The 13,121-nt window shown below is 34.3% G+C and overlaps 1 protein-coding gene across 4 annotated transcripts; it reads right to left on the bottom strand.

The window, feature by feature from the left end:
* Positions 1-642: 642 nt before the first annotated feature.
* Positions 643-11,667, bottom strand: LOC127425058 (class I histocompatibility antigen, F10 alpha chain-like). 4 transcript variants are annotated; one of them, XM_051670685.1, is made up of 6 exons: positions 11,579-11,667; positions 7,654-7,914; positions 6,558-6,836; positions 5,595-5,888; positions 5,308-5,409; positions 643-4,868 (listed from the first exon to the last, which is right to left on the bottom strand). In XM_051670685.1, exons 2-6 carry the CDS (start codon positions 7,898-7,900, stop codon positions 4,777-4,779), a joined length of 1,014 nt encoding a protein of 337 aa, XP_051526645.1. In that variant the 5' UTR covers positions 7,901-7,914; positions 11,579-11,667; the 3' UTR covers positions 643-4,776. The 4 variants fall into 4 exon arrangements, with proteins under 4 accessions (XP_051526645.1, XP_051526646.1, XP_051526644.1 ...); XM_051670686.1 differs by having other exon boundaries at positions 7,654-7,777; positions 11,286-11,622; XM_051670684.1 differs by having other exon boundaries at positions 11,286-11,622.
* Positions 11,668-13,121: the final 1,454 nt, after the last annotated feature.

Here is a 13,121-nt window from a genome sequence, read left to right on the forward strand (position 1 = left end):
ATGTGAACATTAACCGAAGCTTTTGACCCGTATCTGCATGATTTTATACACTGCACTACTGCCACATGATTGGCTGATTAGAAAATCGCATGGATGATTGTTGGTGCCAGACGGGCTGGTTTGAATATTTCTGTAACTGCTGATCTCCTGGGATTTTCACGCACAACAGTCCCTAGAATTTACTCAGAATGGAGCCAAAAACAAAAAACATCCAGTGAGTGGCAGTTCTGTGGACGGAAATGCCTTGTTGATGAGAGAGGTCAACAGAGAATGGCCAGACTAGTTCGAACTGACAACATTTGCGGTAACTCAGATAACCGCTCTGTACAATTGTAGTGAGAAGAATATCATCTCAGATATTCTAAGATGCGGGTTGGCGCTGTTTTGGCAGCATGAGGGGGACCTACACAATATTAGGCAGGTGGTTTTAATGTTGTGGCTGATCGATATATATTTATATAATTAAAATCACAGCATTTGCACTTTAATCTCATCTTTATTTATAAAGCATTTAAAACAACAGAGTTGACCAAAGTGCTTCACAGTAATACAATTTAAAGCATAACATTTAAAGATTACCACATACACAAACATCAGTAATCTAAAACACAAAATACAAACACTCCAAAACTGTTTCCCACATTTCATTTGTCAGACTCAAAGGCCAGATGAGATTTCAGACGTGATTTAAAAGTCTCCATCTGTAAACTGTTTCTCCGGCAAAAAATACACATCATAATAAAAGCACGTTTCAAAATATAAGCAGGATTGGGGAGTAATGGAATACATGTAATGGGATTACGTATTTAAAATACAAAATATAAGTAACTGTATTCCACTACAGTTACAATTTAAGTCTTTGGTAATTAGAATATATTTACATTCAAAAAGTATTTTGATTACTGATGAGATTACTTTGCATTTTATTGTCATTTGTTTAATTTAATATTTAGTCCTTTCAGATGGAAAACATTTATACATATAAATGATGCGATCCAAAGTGCATTTGAACAGCGGTGAAACACTTTCTTATGATGTGTTACATTCATACGAGCAGACAGAGAAGTAAGTTTGAAGTAAGTTTGGAGCAGAAGAAATAGAAATGAAGCTTGTGTAAATTGTCAGCTTTACGCTAAGCTAAAATGCTATTTCTAGCCATTTTACATGCACGTTTCCAGACACGATCATATTTTTTTTATCAAGAAAATTAACGTTGGATCATAATTTCTTTTTTTGTAGTAAGACCTTTGATATTAGGGCAAAAATCGTATTCTTGATAATAATGTTTGTATTGTTTTCCTGTAAAAATATCTACAAATCCTTAAAACAAGATCACTTACATTTATCTTGTTTTAGAATCAACACTGCATAAGATATTTAGGTGTTTTAGAGAATGTATTTTTAACATGTGTATGTTGTCTTACTGTACTGGCAGAGTTTTTATAGTCAAAACAAGTGAAAAAAATCTACCAGTGCTGAAGAAGTAATCCAAAGTATTTAGAATACGTTACTGACCTTGAGTAATCTAACGGAATATGTTACAAATTACATTTTACAGCATGTATTCTGTAATCTGTAGTGGAATACATTTCAAACGTAACCCTCCCAACCCTGAATATAAGCTAGAGCCCTGAAAATGAAGAAATTGTTACAGACATATATGCAATTGTATAGTAAAATGTAATATTCACTGTAATGATAATATTAATAATAAATATAGCTGTGAGCAGCAATTAACAGGGTTCAAGCAGTTTAAGGCCTTTAAGCACATGCGTAAAAAGGTATTACGTTTTATTTAGCAAGCATATAACCATCTAGATCATAGATGGAATAGACCATTTACAGCCAATACAGGCAATTTACTAAGGAAATACATGGTTTTTAAGGCTTTTTAAAGCTCATAGCACCACCTATGGTCCGATATCCATAAAAGTCTGCATGCTTGTTTAGAATCATATGTCGCATGTGCTCACCTAATTTTGTGAAGTTCTGAGTTTTTGTTTAGGAATGGGCTTATTTGTACACTTGACCATGCCCATTTTCTAAATGACACTGTTATAGCTACCCAAAGGGTAAAGTTCAACACTTTTTGTTTTTTGAATTATTTACCTAGAGAGTCCAGAGAATTGTACTGCACTGGTTTTATTGAGGTTGAGTGAAAAACCTAGGACTGGTTCACAAAAGTAGGTTTTTTACATAATTGTGAATATTTAATGAACGATTTGATTGACAGCAGTGCTTCTTGAGGCAAAGTTATTCAGTATGAGGAGATCTAACAAATTATATGAATTATAGCTGCATCTCAATTCAGAGGCTGCATCCTTCAAAGGTTGCATTTGAAGGCCGATTGCGTCACTGCTGTGCGACAAAGGTTGTCCCAATTCGAAGGCTCCTTCAAATGCGCCCTCCAAAGCGTCCTTCGTTTCCCGTGAAATTAAGGATACAACAGATGGATCCTTCGTGGCCTTGCCTACTCCAGAATTCATTGCGCGCCAATGATGACAGGATTTTTTTGAGAGAAATTGCCGAATTACACTTTTAAACGTAAGTACTGTGTTTCAACTTACTCAAATATCTAATGATACAAATGTAAAAAAAAACAAAAAACTTTAAAGTGGTTCATATGTTGACTTATATCTTACTAAGATGCAATTATATACAGTTTATACTCTTTATTATATACAGAAATGGACCATGGTGAAAATACTTAGACAGTTTGTGAATGCTGTTTTGTTTTCAGACAGTTTAATATAACTTTCAAAAAAGTCCAGTACAAATGTTACAGTCACTCGGCAGCTGTCACAGTTGTTAGGCAACAAGAACAGTCCTCTGTTGGCTAGACTGTCCCAATTAACAATGTTCAGTCCAACCTTCGCGGCCTTTGAAGGCGTGGCCTTTGATGTCCGAGTCCTTCGAAGGATGCAGTCATTGAATTGGGACACAGCCATTGTATGTGTGAAAAACCACATGATTACAGAGGCGTAAAACTCGTTAGCGCCATCCATTGGCCGATTTCTTTCAAATTTCTCACAGACCTCTAGGGCCAGGAGTCGAACAGGCCTACCGAGTTTTGTGCCGATTGGCCTCCGTTAACCTTGTCTAATAGGTGCTCAAAATTCATTGGCCGATGGCAGCCATGTTTTTTGAGATATGCCAATGTCCTCATAAACAGTCATGGCACCTTGGACAAAGACACTGCATGCCGATTTTCAACTCAATCAGACTAACGGTTGCGTAGTTAGAGATGTTTTCATGTTTTTTTCCTGTTATAGCGCTACCAAGTGGCCAAACTCTTTTTTTTTTTACTGTGACCTCAGATACCTACATGTGTACCGAGTTTGGTGAAAATATCTCATTTCGTTCGGGCGTTATAGCCATTTAAGTAAAAATGGCCCACCCTTTTCGAATGTTTTGGCACCCCTTAGTGACTGTGAGTCGAAATTTCAACTTTTTTTTGATAATTATTGATAATCAGACTCCAGAGTATATTTCTGCACTGGTTTGGTTCCGATTGGGCGAAAAACCTAGGACTAGTTTGCAAAAGTAGGTTTTTAACATTATCTGAAATATTTACCGAACGGTTTGACAGACACCAATGCTTCAAGTTTCGTTCCAATTGGTCATTGTTAACCTTGTGTAATAGCTGCTAAAATTTGATTGGCCGATGGCGGCCATGTTTTTCAACATACGTGAATGTCCATATAGACAATGATGGCAACTGAGACAAAGACAATGTATGCAAATTTTGAAGTCAATAGGATTAACGGGTTCATAGTTACAGGCAATTTCATGTTTTTTTGGTATTATAGTGCCACCATGTGGCAAAACCGTGCCATCATTTCTGGGCGACCAAGATTGACCTCTTACATAAGCATGCCAAGTTTGGTGAAGATATCTCATTTCCTTCAAGAGTTATAGCCATTTACGTAAAATTGGCCACTCCTACTTCCAATGTTTTCACATACCGTAGCTAGCTCGTGTTGAAAGTTCAAACTTTTTTTGATAACTTTTGTTAATGAGACTCCATAGAATCGTTTGGCACTGGTTTGGTCCCGATCGGACTAAAAAACCTAGGACTAGTTTCGGAATATTTGTATAGGCGGAAATGAAATCGGAGATATACGTTTTGTTTGGTTTGAGCCAAGGATTCCAATGTTTTGGAGTAGCGAGCAATACTACTACCATCTGACCAAGTTTCAATTCTCTAGGCCTCACGGTTTGCTCTGCCCGATCAGTTTTATGGCGTAATAATAATAATAATAATAATAAAAATCTTAACAATTACAATAGGGTTTCAGCGCTAAGAGCTTGAACCCTTAAAAATCGTAACAATTCAAATAGGGTTTCTGCGTTTAGCGCCTGAACCCCTAAAAAAAATCCTTACAATTACAATAGAGTTTCAGCCCTTTGGACTTGAACCCCTAAAAATATTAACAATTACAATAGGGTTTCAGCGCAAAGTGCTTGAACCCCTAAAAATCTTACCAATTACTATAGGGTTTCAGCGCTAAGCAAGACAGCTGTTGAATAAAAGTTTTGGGGGGGAAATGCAATGACAGGTTGAACAGTTATATTTTCACTTGCTGAAAGTTTTATGAATCAATTGATTAGACACCATTTTGATGATGAAATGAAACTCTTTACTTCTGGAAAATAATAATAATAACAAAAAGGACAGCATGATTTGGTAAAGAATAAAATAAAATAAATAAATTAAATAAAATCAAAATATTATGTATGCAGTTTTCAAGGTCATCTTCACATGTCCGGTGTCTCCTAAAATGCCAAAAGCATTGTCTCGCCGAGAAATAACACACTTGGATTGGTTTCCTTTGGTCTTCTAGTGGTGTCAGAGCAACTTTCAGATTCTAGAACAGAAAATGAAGATTACAGCAAAAACTTCATAACTGATCATTCAAGAATTCTTATATTAGCACAACTTGTATCAAACAGTATATTCATTGTATTATTTCATAACTTTATTTATGACATGTCTAACATTTATTTATTACATTTAATATTTTGAGTTATAAACATACTAATATAATCTTTGCACAGTGGGAAAGTCTATCCCTTATTGAGAAAATTACAGAACTGTAAATTCAACAAGACAAGAACTCTAAGTTTAATAATCAACATCATAACATAAAAAGCCCCTATATATACTACAATTATATATTTTACTGATCATAACTTACAATGTAACAATATAAAAAAAAAGTGGTTACAGTCAGAGCAGCACACACTGTGTGAAACATGAAAAATTAGAAAATATTGTGTCATACATTCTTAAGTGTCTGTTCTCACCTATTTTCTTCTGATACACCATATAAGCAGTGCAACAGATGATAACCAACAGAAGGACAGCAGCAACAACACCAACAATGGTGCTATTTGGAAGATAATTTTCTGTTTGGTGAGAGGAACACAAGAGAATATACAAAAGCCTGACTAAATTATTATCCAATATTGGTGATAATGTAAGAAAAAAAGAGAGAGTTTGTCATTGTGAAATATATTTTGTAAAAGGAATGTAAATAATGATTTTCAGTGAACATTTCATAATTTCACGATTCATTCCAAATCACTCTTACCATGAATAGCCCTGATCTCATCCTCTGTCAGATGCTCAGTGAAGGTTTTGCTTTGGTGTTCTACTACACAGCTGTAATTGTTCTTCTTTAGCTCATAAGGTGCAACTGTGAGTGTGCTCGACTTCTGGAAGGTTCCATCCTCATTGGGAAGTAGTTCACCCAGCACCACATCCTTATGATGGTTTTGCCCATTTTTCAGCCAGGTGATTGTGACTCCAATGGGGTAAAAACCTGTAGCCTGACATGTGACTGGGGAGGAGGGATCTTTTTGCAACAGAAACACCTGAGGAGAGACTAGAGAAAAATATTTAGTCCACCATAAACAAATTTGTCTACAGAAACTTGTTATATGATTTTAATTTCCTAAATTGTTAGAACTGCTTCAAATGTTTTTTAAACACTACCTCAGCCATCTGAACACTAACACATCATTTTCAAAACGTTTTTGTTAAAACATGCAAGTGACGGGGCCTGGGTAGCTTAGCGAGTATTGATGCTGACTACCACCCCTGGAGTCACGACCTCGAATCCAGGGTGTGTTGAGTGACTCCAGCTAGGTCTCCTAAGCAACCAAATTGGCCTGGTTGCTAGGGAGGGTAGAGTCACATGGGGTAACCTCCTCGTGGTCGCGATGAGTGGTTCTTGCTCTCAATAGGGCGCGTGGTAAGTTGTGCGTGGATCGCGGAGAATAGCATGAGCCTCCACATGCTGTGAGTCTCCGCGGTGTCATGCACAGCAAGCCACATGATAAGATGCATGGATTGACTGTCTCCGAAGCGGAGGCAACTGAGACTTGTCCTCTGCCACCCGGATTGAGGTGAGTAACTGTGCCACCACAAGGACCTAGTAAGTAGTAGTGGAAATTGTGTATGCCAAATTGGGGAGAAAATGTATAAATAAATAAATAAATATGCAAGTGACTAGATGACACATTGATTGACAATATCAGTTTGGAAAATGTACCTGTTTTCTTCAGGCTGCTCCATCCATACTGCAAATACTTTTTCAGCCACCCAATACACAAATCACTGAAGTAGAACCTGAGATTCTCAAGCCAGGCACTATCATTGTTCCACTTATTTTGGGTGGGGATTCCTTCTGGCACCAGAGAAATAAATCTCATCTCCTTCAAATCCAGAGACAGTAGATCCACTCCATCAAATCCTTCCTGGTGGAACCCATTTGTATCATTTGTCTCATCATCCCATTCACAGCCGTACATTACCTGGTATGTGTGCACACCTGAAAATGACACAGAGAACAGACTCAGGTGTAATATTTATTATATATTAATATTATCTATATTACTATTAAATGAATCTATGATATAATTCATTTGACTCTGAATTTAACATGTTGAAATCTATAAAAATCTTAGTCTGTCCTCATCTGAGTCACACAGAAGAAGACAATAAAGGTATTATAAGGAGACCAAATCAAATCTGTTGTCAATCACAAACAATGACTGAGTGAACATATAGGCAAACTGATGTTGAGACTATTGATTTGGACAATGTTGAGCTCACATTGCATCTTAAGAAATTAGAAGGAGAGAATGAGATGGATTGCTTAGTTAAATCTAATAAAATTATTACATGTAAATGTAAAAATGATATATTGAATGGTATACACAAAAGACTCCGAGATGTTAAAAATGTCACAATGTACTATAACTATGTTGGAGAACACCTTTATAATAGATGCAGGGAGAATTGCTAGAGTGATTCCAATCACCTCCAACTTAAAGAAAAATCTACCATGAGATGAGTTAATGGTGTTGAAGCATATTGTAACCAATTATCTTTTAATGTGTGTGTTTAAGTATTTGCAAAATCCTGAAAAATATTTGATTTCCTTGAGCTGAACCAGTTTCAATCTTAATGACTGTTTTATGAGTGGTCAGAATAAGTTAGATATACTTATAGATAGAGATAATTCTAATTATTAATTGATTAACAAAAAAAATAAAAAAATAAAATAATGTTTGCATTAATACTTTTAATTGCATAACATGTTATAAAAGTATACTTTTTCTCCAGCAACTCTATTAAATATTCACCTTCAGTCTGGTTGAAGCGCTCCTTTGCAGTATTGATGTTAATCTTGTATAGTTCTTGAAATCTTATGGAAATCTGAGTCTCTTTATCCCAGTAGTCAGATTCCACAGCCATGTTCATCCATTTCTGTCGGGGAATCACTCTGTAAATGTTGCTGTCATAATACACTAAGGGCACACCATCCAAAAAGCCCACTGTCATAAACTCTGGAACATCTTCAATACCAGATGTCGCTAGGTATGTGTACATCAGAGAATGGATAGCTAAGAGTAAAGAGGTGAAGGAAGTAATTCATGGTTTAAGAAATAAGTATTGTGAATTAGTTACTAGCTAACTTGCTAGCTTCTTATTACAGTTACAAAGACTTTTTTTCTTTTGCGGTTTTTTTCTTTTCTTTTTTATTGAAAAACAAAAACAATACACTGTAAAAAAATGTCTGTAATTTTAACGGTAAAATACTGTGAAAATTCTACAGAATTAATGAGTATTAACTGTAAAATATACAGTAACATTTTTAAATAAATTTTAAAAGACAATACAGTAGTTTTTACAATAAAATGTTGTAAAAATTACATTTGGTTTTAAATGTAAAAAGTATGATTTTCCTGTATAATTAATGGTAAAAATTTACATTATGTGTAACAAGAGAGCACATGTACTTTTAACAGTAAATTACTGTTAAAATTTCAGTAAAAACAATAATTGGGCATTCTCACAATTCCCTGCATGACTCATATTTCATTATATTTTATGGGAATAGTTATGCTTCCTCTTATTTTTAATATCAGTTATGTACATTGGGGTGTTCTGTGTTATATTTAATGTAGTTTAGTTAATGTTTACTTATTTAAATTTCACATGTGTTACCCTGATGGTGTTTAGTGTTTGTGTGAGTGCAACTGAGCACTGTCTCTACATGTTTATTTGATATTGCTCCTGGAAGAGCCACTATTGGTGACCTTCATGTCATCATGTGCTCTTCTGTAATTTTTACTGTGATTAACAATACCTTATAAAGAGTTTCAGAAGGTTAATATCAAGATTATGATGTTTTTTTACTGTACATGTAACAGATTTTTTTTTTTTTTTTTTACAGTGCCAGCATAGTCATGTAAATTACAAGTTTTCAACTGTTAAATTTACAGATTGTTCTGTAAAGTTGTTTACATTTTTACTGTATTTTTCACATAATTATTCTGGCAACCACAGCTGCCAGTTTTGTTTTGTTTTTTTGGTAAAAACAACAGGATTTTTATTTATTTTTTACAGTGTACATCAAATTGGCATTTAAATTGCAACCAATATTTCCAAAAATATTACAGGGCTTAGGACAAAAAGAAAACCCAAATGCAAATGCCCGAATGTCTAATGCGGAAGTGTGAGTTTCGCACAATTATGCCCTTACCCAAACCCCTTACCTAAACTTAACCGATCAGTAGAGTGTGCAAACATGATAGGAAGTTGTTGTATGTGATAGAAGCAAGTAACCGTCACGTATTAGATGGAAATGATGTCCAGCGACGTCATTGGCTGTAGTGAAAGTCGTACGAATTCATTCAAGTGCAGGCACACAATATCATATGAATTAGCCAAATTTAGAAAAGTCGTGTGTAGATTTTTTGTTATTTGTGCCCAACACAGATGTAATATAAGAATCATAATCTACAAAAAAAAAAAAAAAAAGAAAGCAAAATTTGCATTTATGTATAAAGAATTTTCCAAGAATAATAAATTAATAAGGTACTGAATCTGAGGGTTTGTGTTATGATTGAAAAAGATAATACTGAAAGCGTTAATACATATGTAAATATTTGTTTTTTGTTTGTTTTTTTTTCTGAGAGGTGAGTACATAACTCATTCCAAAATGTTTCAATATAAACACATTCACAAAAAAGATGTTCAGTCGTCTCTTCTTGATCACAGAAAGTACCATTTTCTCCACAGTTTGAATATATTTTGAAAGTTTACTATTACAGGGATAACATTTGTGCAATATTTTAAATGTTACTTCTTTAATCTTATTAGTTAATAAATATTTGTGCGAAAGAGACCAGACTAAAGTCCAATTAATATCAAATAATGCCATCCACTGAAAAGAAGATGCTGGAATAAACCTTCTATTAAGTAGATTGCAAACAAAACGATTAAACTTGTCATCAGTAATATAAATTCCTTCTAGTGAAACAGTATTGTTTAAAGACATGGGATTAGAAATTTGCACTCCTTTCAGAAGGGTTTTGATACCACTAGGGATGGCCTTTGCTATAATTTTATACTTTTTTAGTGAAGCCCCAAAATTATTATTATTATGGATTTTTTTTATCTAAAAAGGAGTATAACAGGCCCTGGTCATTTAATAATTGACTAACTGTGTAAATACTATTTGAAGACCATTTCTCAAAAAAATAAAGATTTATTTCTATAAGTAATGCTGTGATTATTCCATATAAAGCACTGATGGGGTGAAAAATTATGTTTGTAAATTAATAACCATGACAACAAAGCTTGTTTGTGAAAGTTTAACTTAATAGGTAGCTTATTAACTGAAAACAAAAAATAAATACCACCCAGTTTTCAAAAATAAAATTAGGGAAAATATTCTACAATGAGTCAGCTTTTATATATATATATGTATATATCTTTTTAACCAATTCAACTTTATAACATGGTTGAACAACATAGTCAACAACGTTCAATCCTCCACCATTAATACTATTTTTAAGACTTCTTTTTTAATTTTATGTGGTTTGTTTTTCCATATAAAATAGTATATTTTATCTAAAAGAGAACATGATGACTTAGGACAATCCACTACAGAGAAGAAGAACCCTCGGGATTTTCCTATAGGTTTTTATAATGGGGTTTTTGAACTTATATGTAAAATAAGGTCTGTGGTCAACATTACTTGATTATACGTGGACGTTTTGTTCTATAACATAAATTACACATATTGATACCTCAAACGTGAATTTTTAAGTTTTTTTTTTTTTTTTTTTTTTTTTAAGTAGGCCAATGTTATTCAATACGACTTCAGAATTCACGTTTGAGGTATGACTGTGTGTAATTTATGTTGTAGAACATTATAAAAACCCATACGAAAGTCCTGAGGCAACCCATGGCGAATTCTGAACAGCTCTATTACTGCATAGCAAAACAATAAGGGTGGAACATAATTAATTAAACATAAATTACAATCCAAACCGTTTTAAAATAAATAGAAACTTTAAGTCCCTTCAAAATACGACAAAAATTTGACTGATGGAGGGACTCTTAGAATTAGGCTACTGTACAAGGCAGCTGTTTAGCAGTCTTAAATAATATTTTCATTTATTTATTTATTAAATAAAAGCATTAAATAATTCTGGAACTAAAATAATAATAAAATTAAACATATATTATTTATTATTTAATTGTTTTACATTTCGCCAGCACGTCAATCTCACATAAAACACCTATTTATTTTATCATGGATTTTATAGTATTATTTTTTATCTTAATAACAAATTAAATTATTCACCAAGAAAAATAACAATGTACGTGACAGAGAGCGAGATATTCTCATACTTCTCGTTTGGCCATATCCATGGTTACAAGTCCACTGCAATAAACAAAAGCTACATAAATTAAAGCCTACCTGCGTTTCCTCCGCTAACGCTGATAATGACCAGAAAACACACGTAAGTGAGCATATTTAAGGTGTTAACTGTCTCCTTTCAAAAAAACCCCCCGCAATTTCTGAACGCATTCAATTTTGCTACCATTAAAGGCATACAGATCTACACAACGAATTTTCAACTGAAACAATGTCGTCTTCCTCCGCGGGGCGTTTACTGGCCTGAAAAGCCGAATCCTTCCTTGGGCTGCATTCAAATTTCTAAAGGATTTTTTTCTTACTGGGGACATTTGTACACAAAAGAATGTGCTTACTTAAATCTGTTAATTTCTAGGATTTGGTACCGGATATACAAATGTACACCCTCCCCTGCAATCTCTAGAAATTATTAAATAAAATGTACAATCCTGTAACCACAAAGGACTGTGATTGGTCCTCATTCTGAGGAAATAAGACATACCAGGTGACCACGCGCCCAATTACTTTTTCTTCAGTGGTGAGCTATAGAGAGCCATATGGAGAGCCAAGAGGGTCAGAATTCACGTGTTTTGTATCGCCGTATTATGGAAAGCCAAAAGGGTCAGAATTCACATGTTTTGTATCACCGTATTAAGCTTTGAAACGCCGTTTTCTAAACGCTGTGTGGCGTTAAGTAAACACCACACGCTGTCTGGTGTTAACTTAGCGCCTCACATAACTTCATTAACATATTCATTTGCTCATCTACATAACTTCTCTGTTGCGTTTGAGGTATCTACAAGTCAGAGGATTTAAATCATTAACGACAACGATGGCAACAAGGAACTTTGTTTCACATTGCAAACGCACATTAAATGACTGCACCCAACTTTTACATACACATAATCCAGGACCTGATGTCCTTCTGTCATCATTAAACAGGTAAGGGTCTCCACTGTCCAAAACTGTTTATTCAACTACTTACACGGAATTTGGCTCAGGGTGTGAGCTCAGGTTTAACAGCTAGCTGTCCAACCAAGCTGGCTATTGGTTTCATAAACTTTGCAAGCTAACTAAAGTAGCAAATTCTTTAAAAAACATGAAAAAACAAAAACATTCTTAGTGATTCCAAACTCCTGAAAGTTGTGTATTGCAAGTATTGGAAAAGCATGAATGTACTTATTCTCATAACTATTTTTACTTTATATTTACATTTTTAGAATTGAAACCATGCATGGGAGTCTGGAGTGAGCAAGGGGAGGCTTATAAATGCTCAGGCTGATGATGAAATAATTAATGGGATAACAGAGTTTATTCAGATGTTTCAGAATTTAGACAGGAGAACACATGAAGGGAGATGACATCACACTGAAATGAAACTTATTCAAAGAATAAAAAAATGCTTTTCTTGTTGAGTTTGTTCTGAATAGTAATTATTGAAAATCATAAAATCGTTCAAAAATCATCCAGTTCATGAAATAATTGTTTAGTTTGCTTTGCTACTTACTCAATAGTCTAAAACAAAGCATGGCATAATAATATTTCTTCAGATGAATCTGGGTATCGACTGCCATTGATTAGTAGTGGATCACAAGGTGCACCATCTTATGCCATTACTCGGAGTCAGCTGTCATTTCAGAGGTCTTGCAGTTTTACAGTACCACAGATGACAGATATTCTCCACACATATTTATCAAGTGTGTGAATCAGATAAGAGGACTGGAACTAGCTGTTGTATTAATATTTTTTACTGACAAAAAAATTGTTAACCAAAAATGTGTGCTTCATGTAGTAAAATGAAAATTATGACTCAAAAACATGACTTAACATCACTGAGTCAGCCTCAATACAGTAAACATTGCAGGTTACCACTTTTTACAGTGTATGAAATACAATCAC

This window comes from Myxocyprinus asiaticus, chromosome 34 (genome assembly GCF_019703515.2).
Source record: "Myxocyprinus asiaticus isolate MX2 ecotype Aquarium Trade chromosome 34, UBuf_Myxa_2, whole genome shotgun sequence".
NCBI lineage: Eukaryota > Metazoa > Chordata > Actinopteri > Cypriniformes > Catostomidae > Myxocyprinus > Myxocyprinus asiaticus.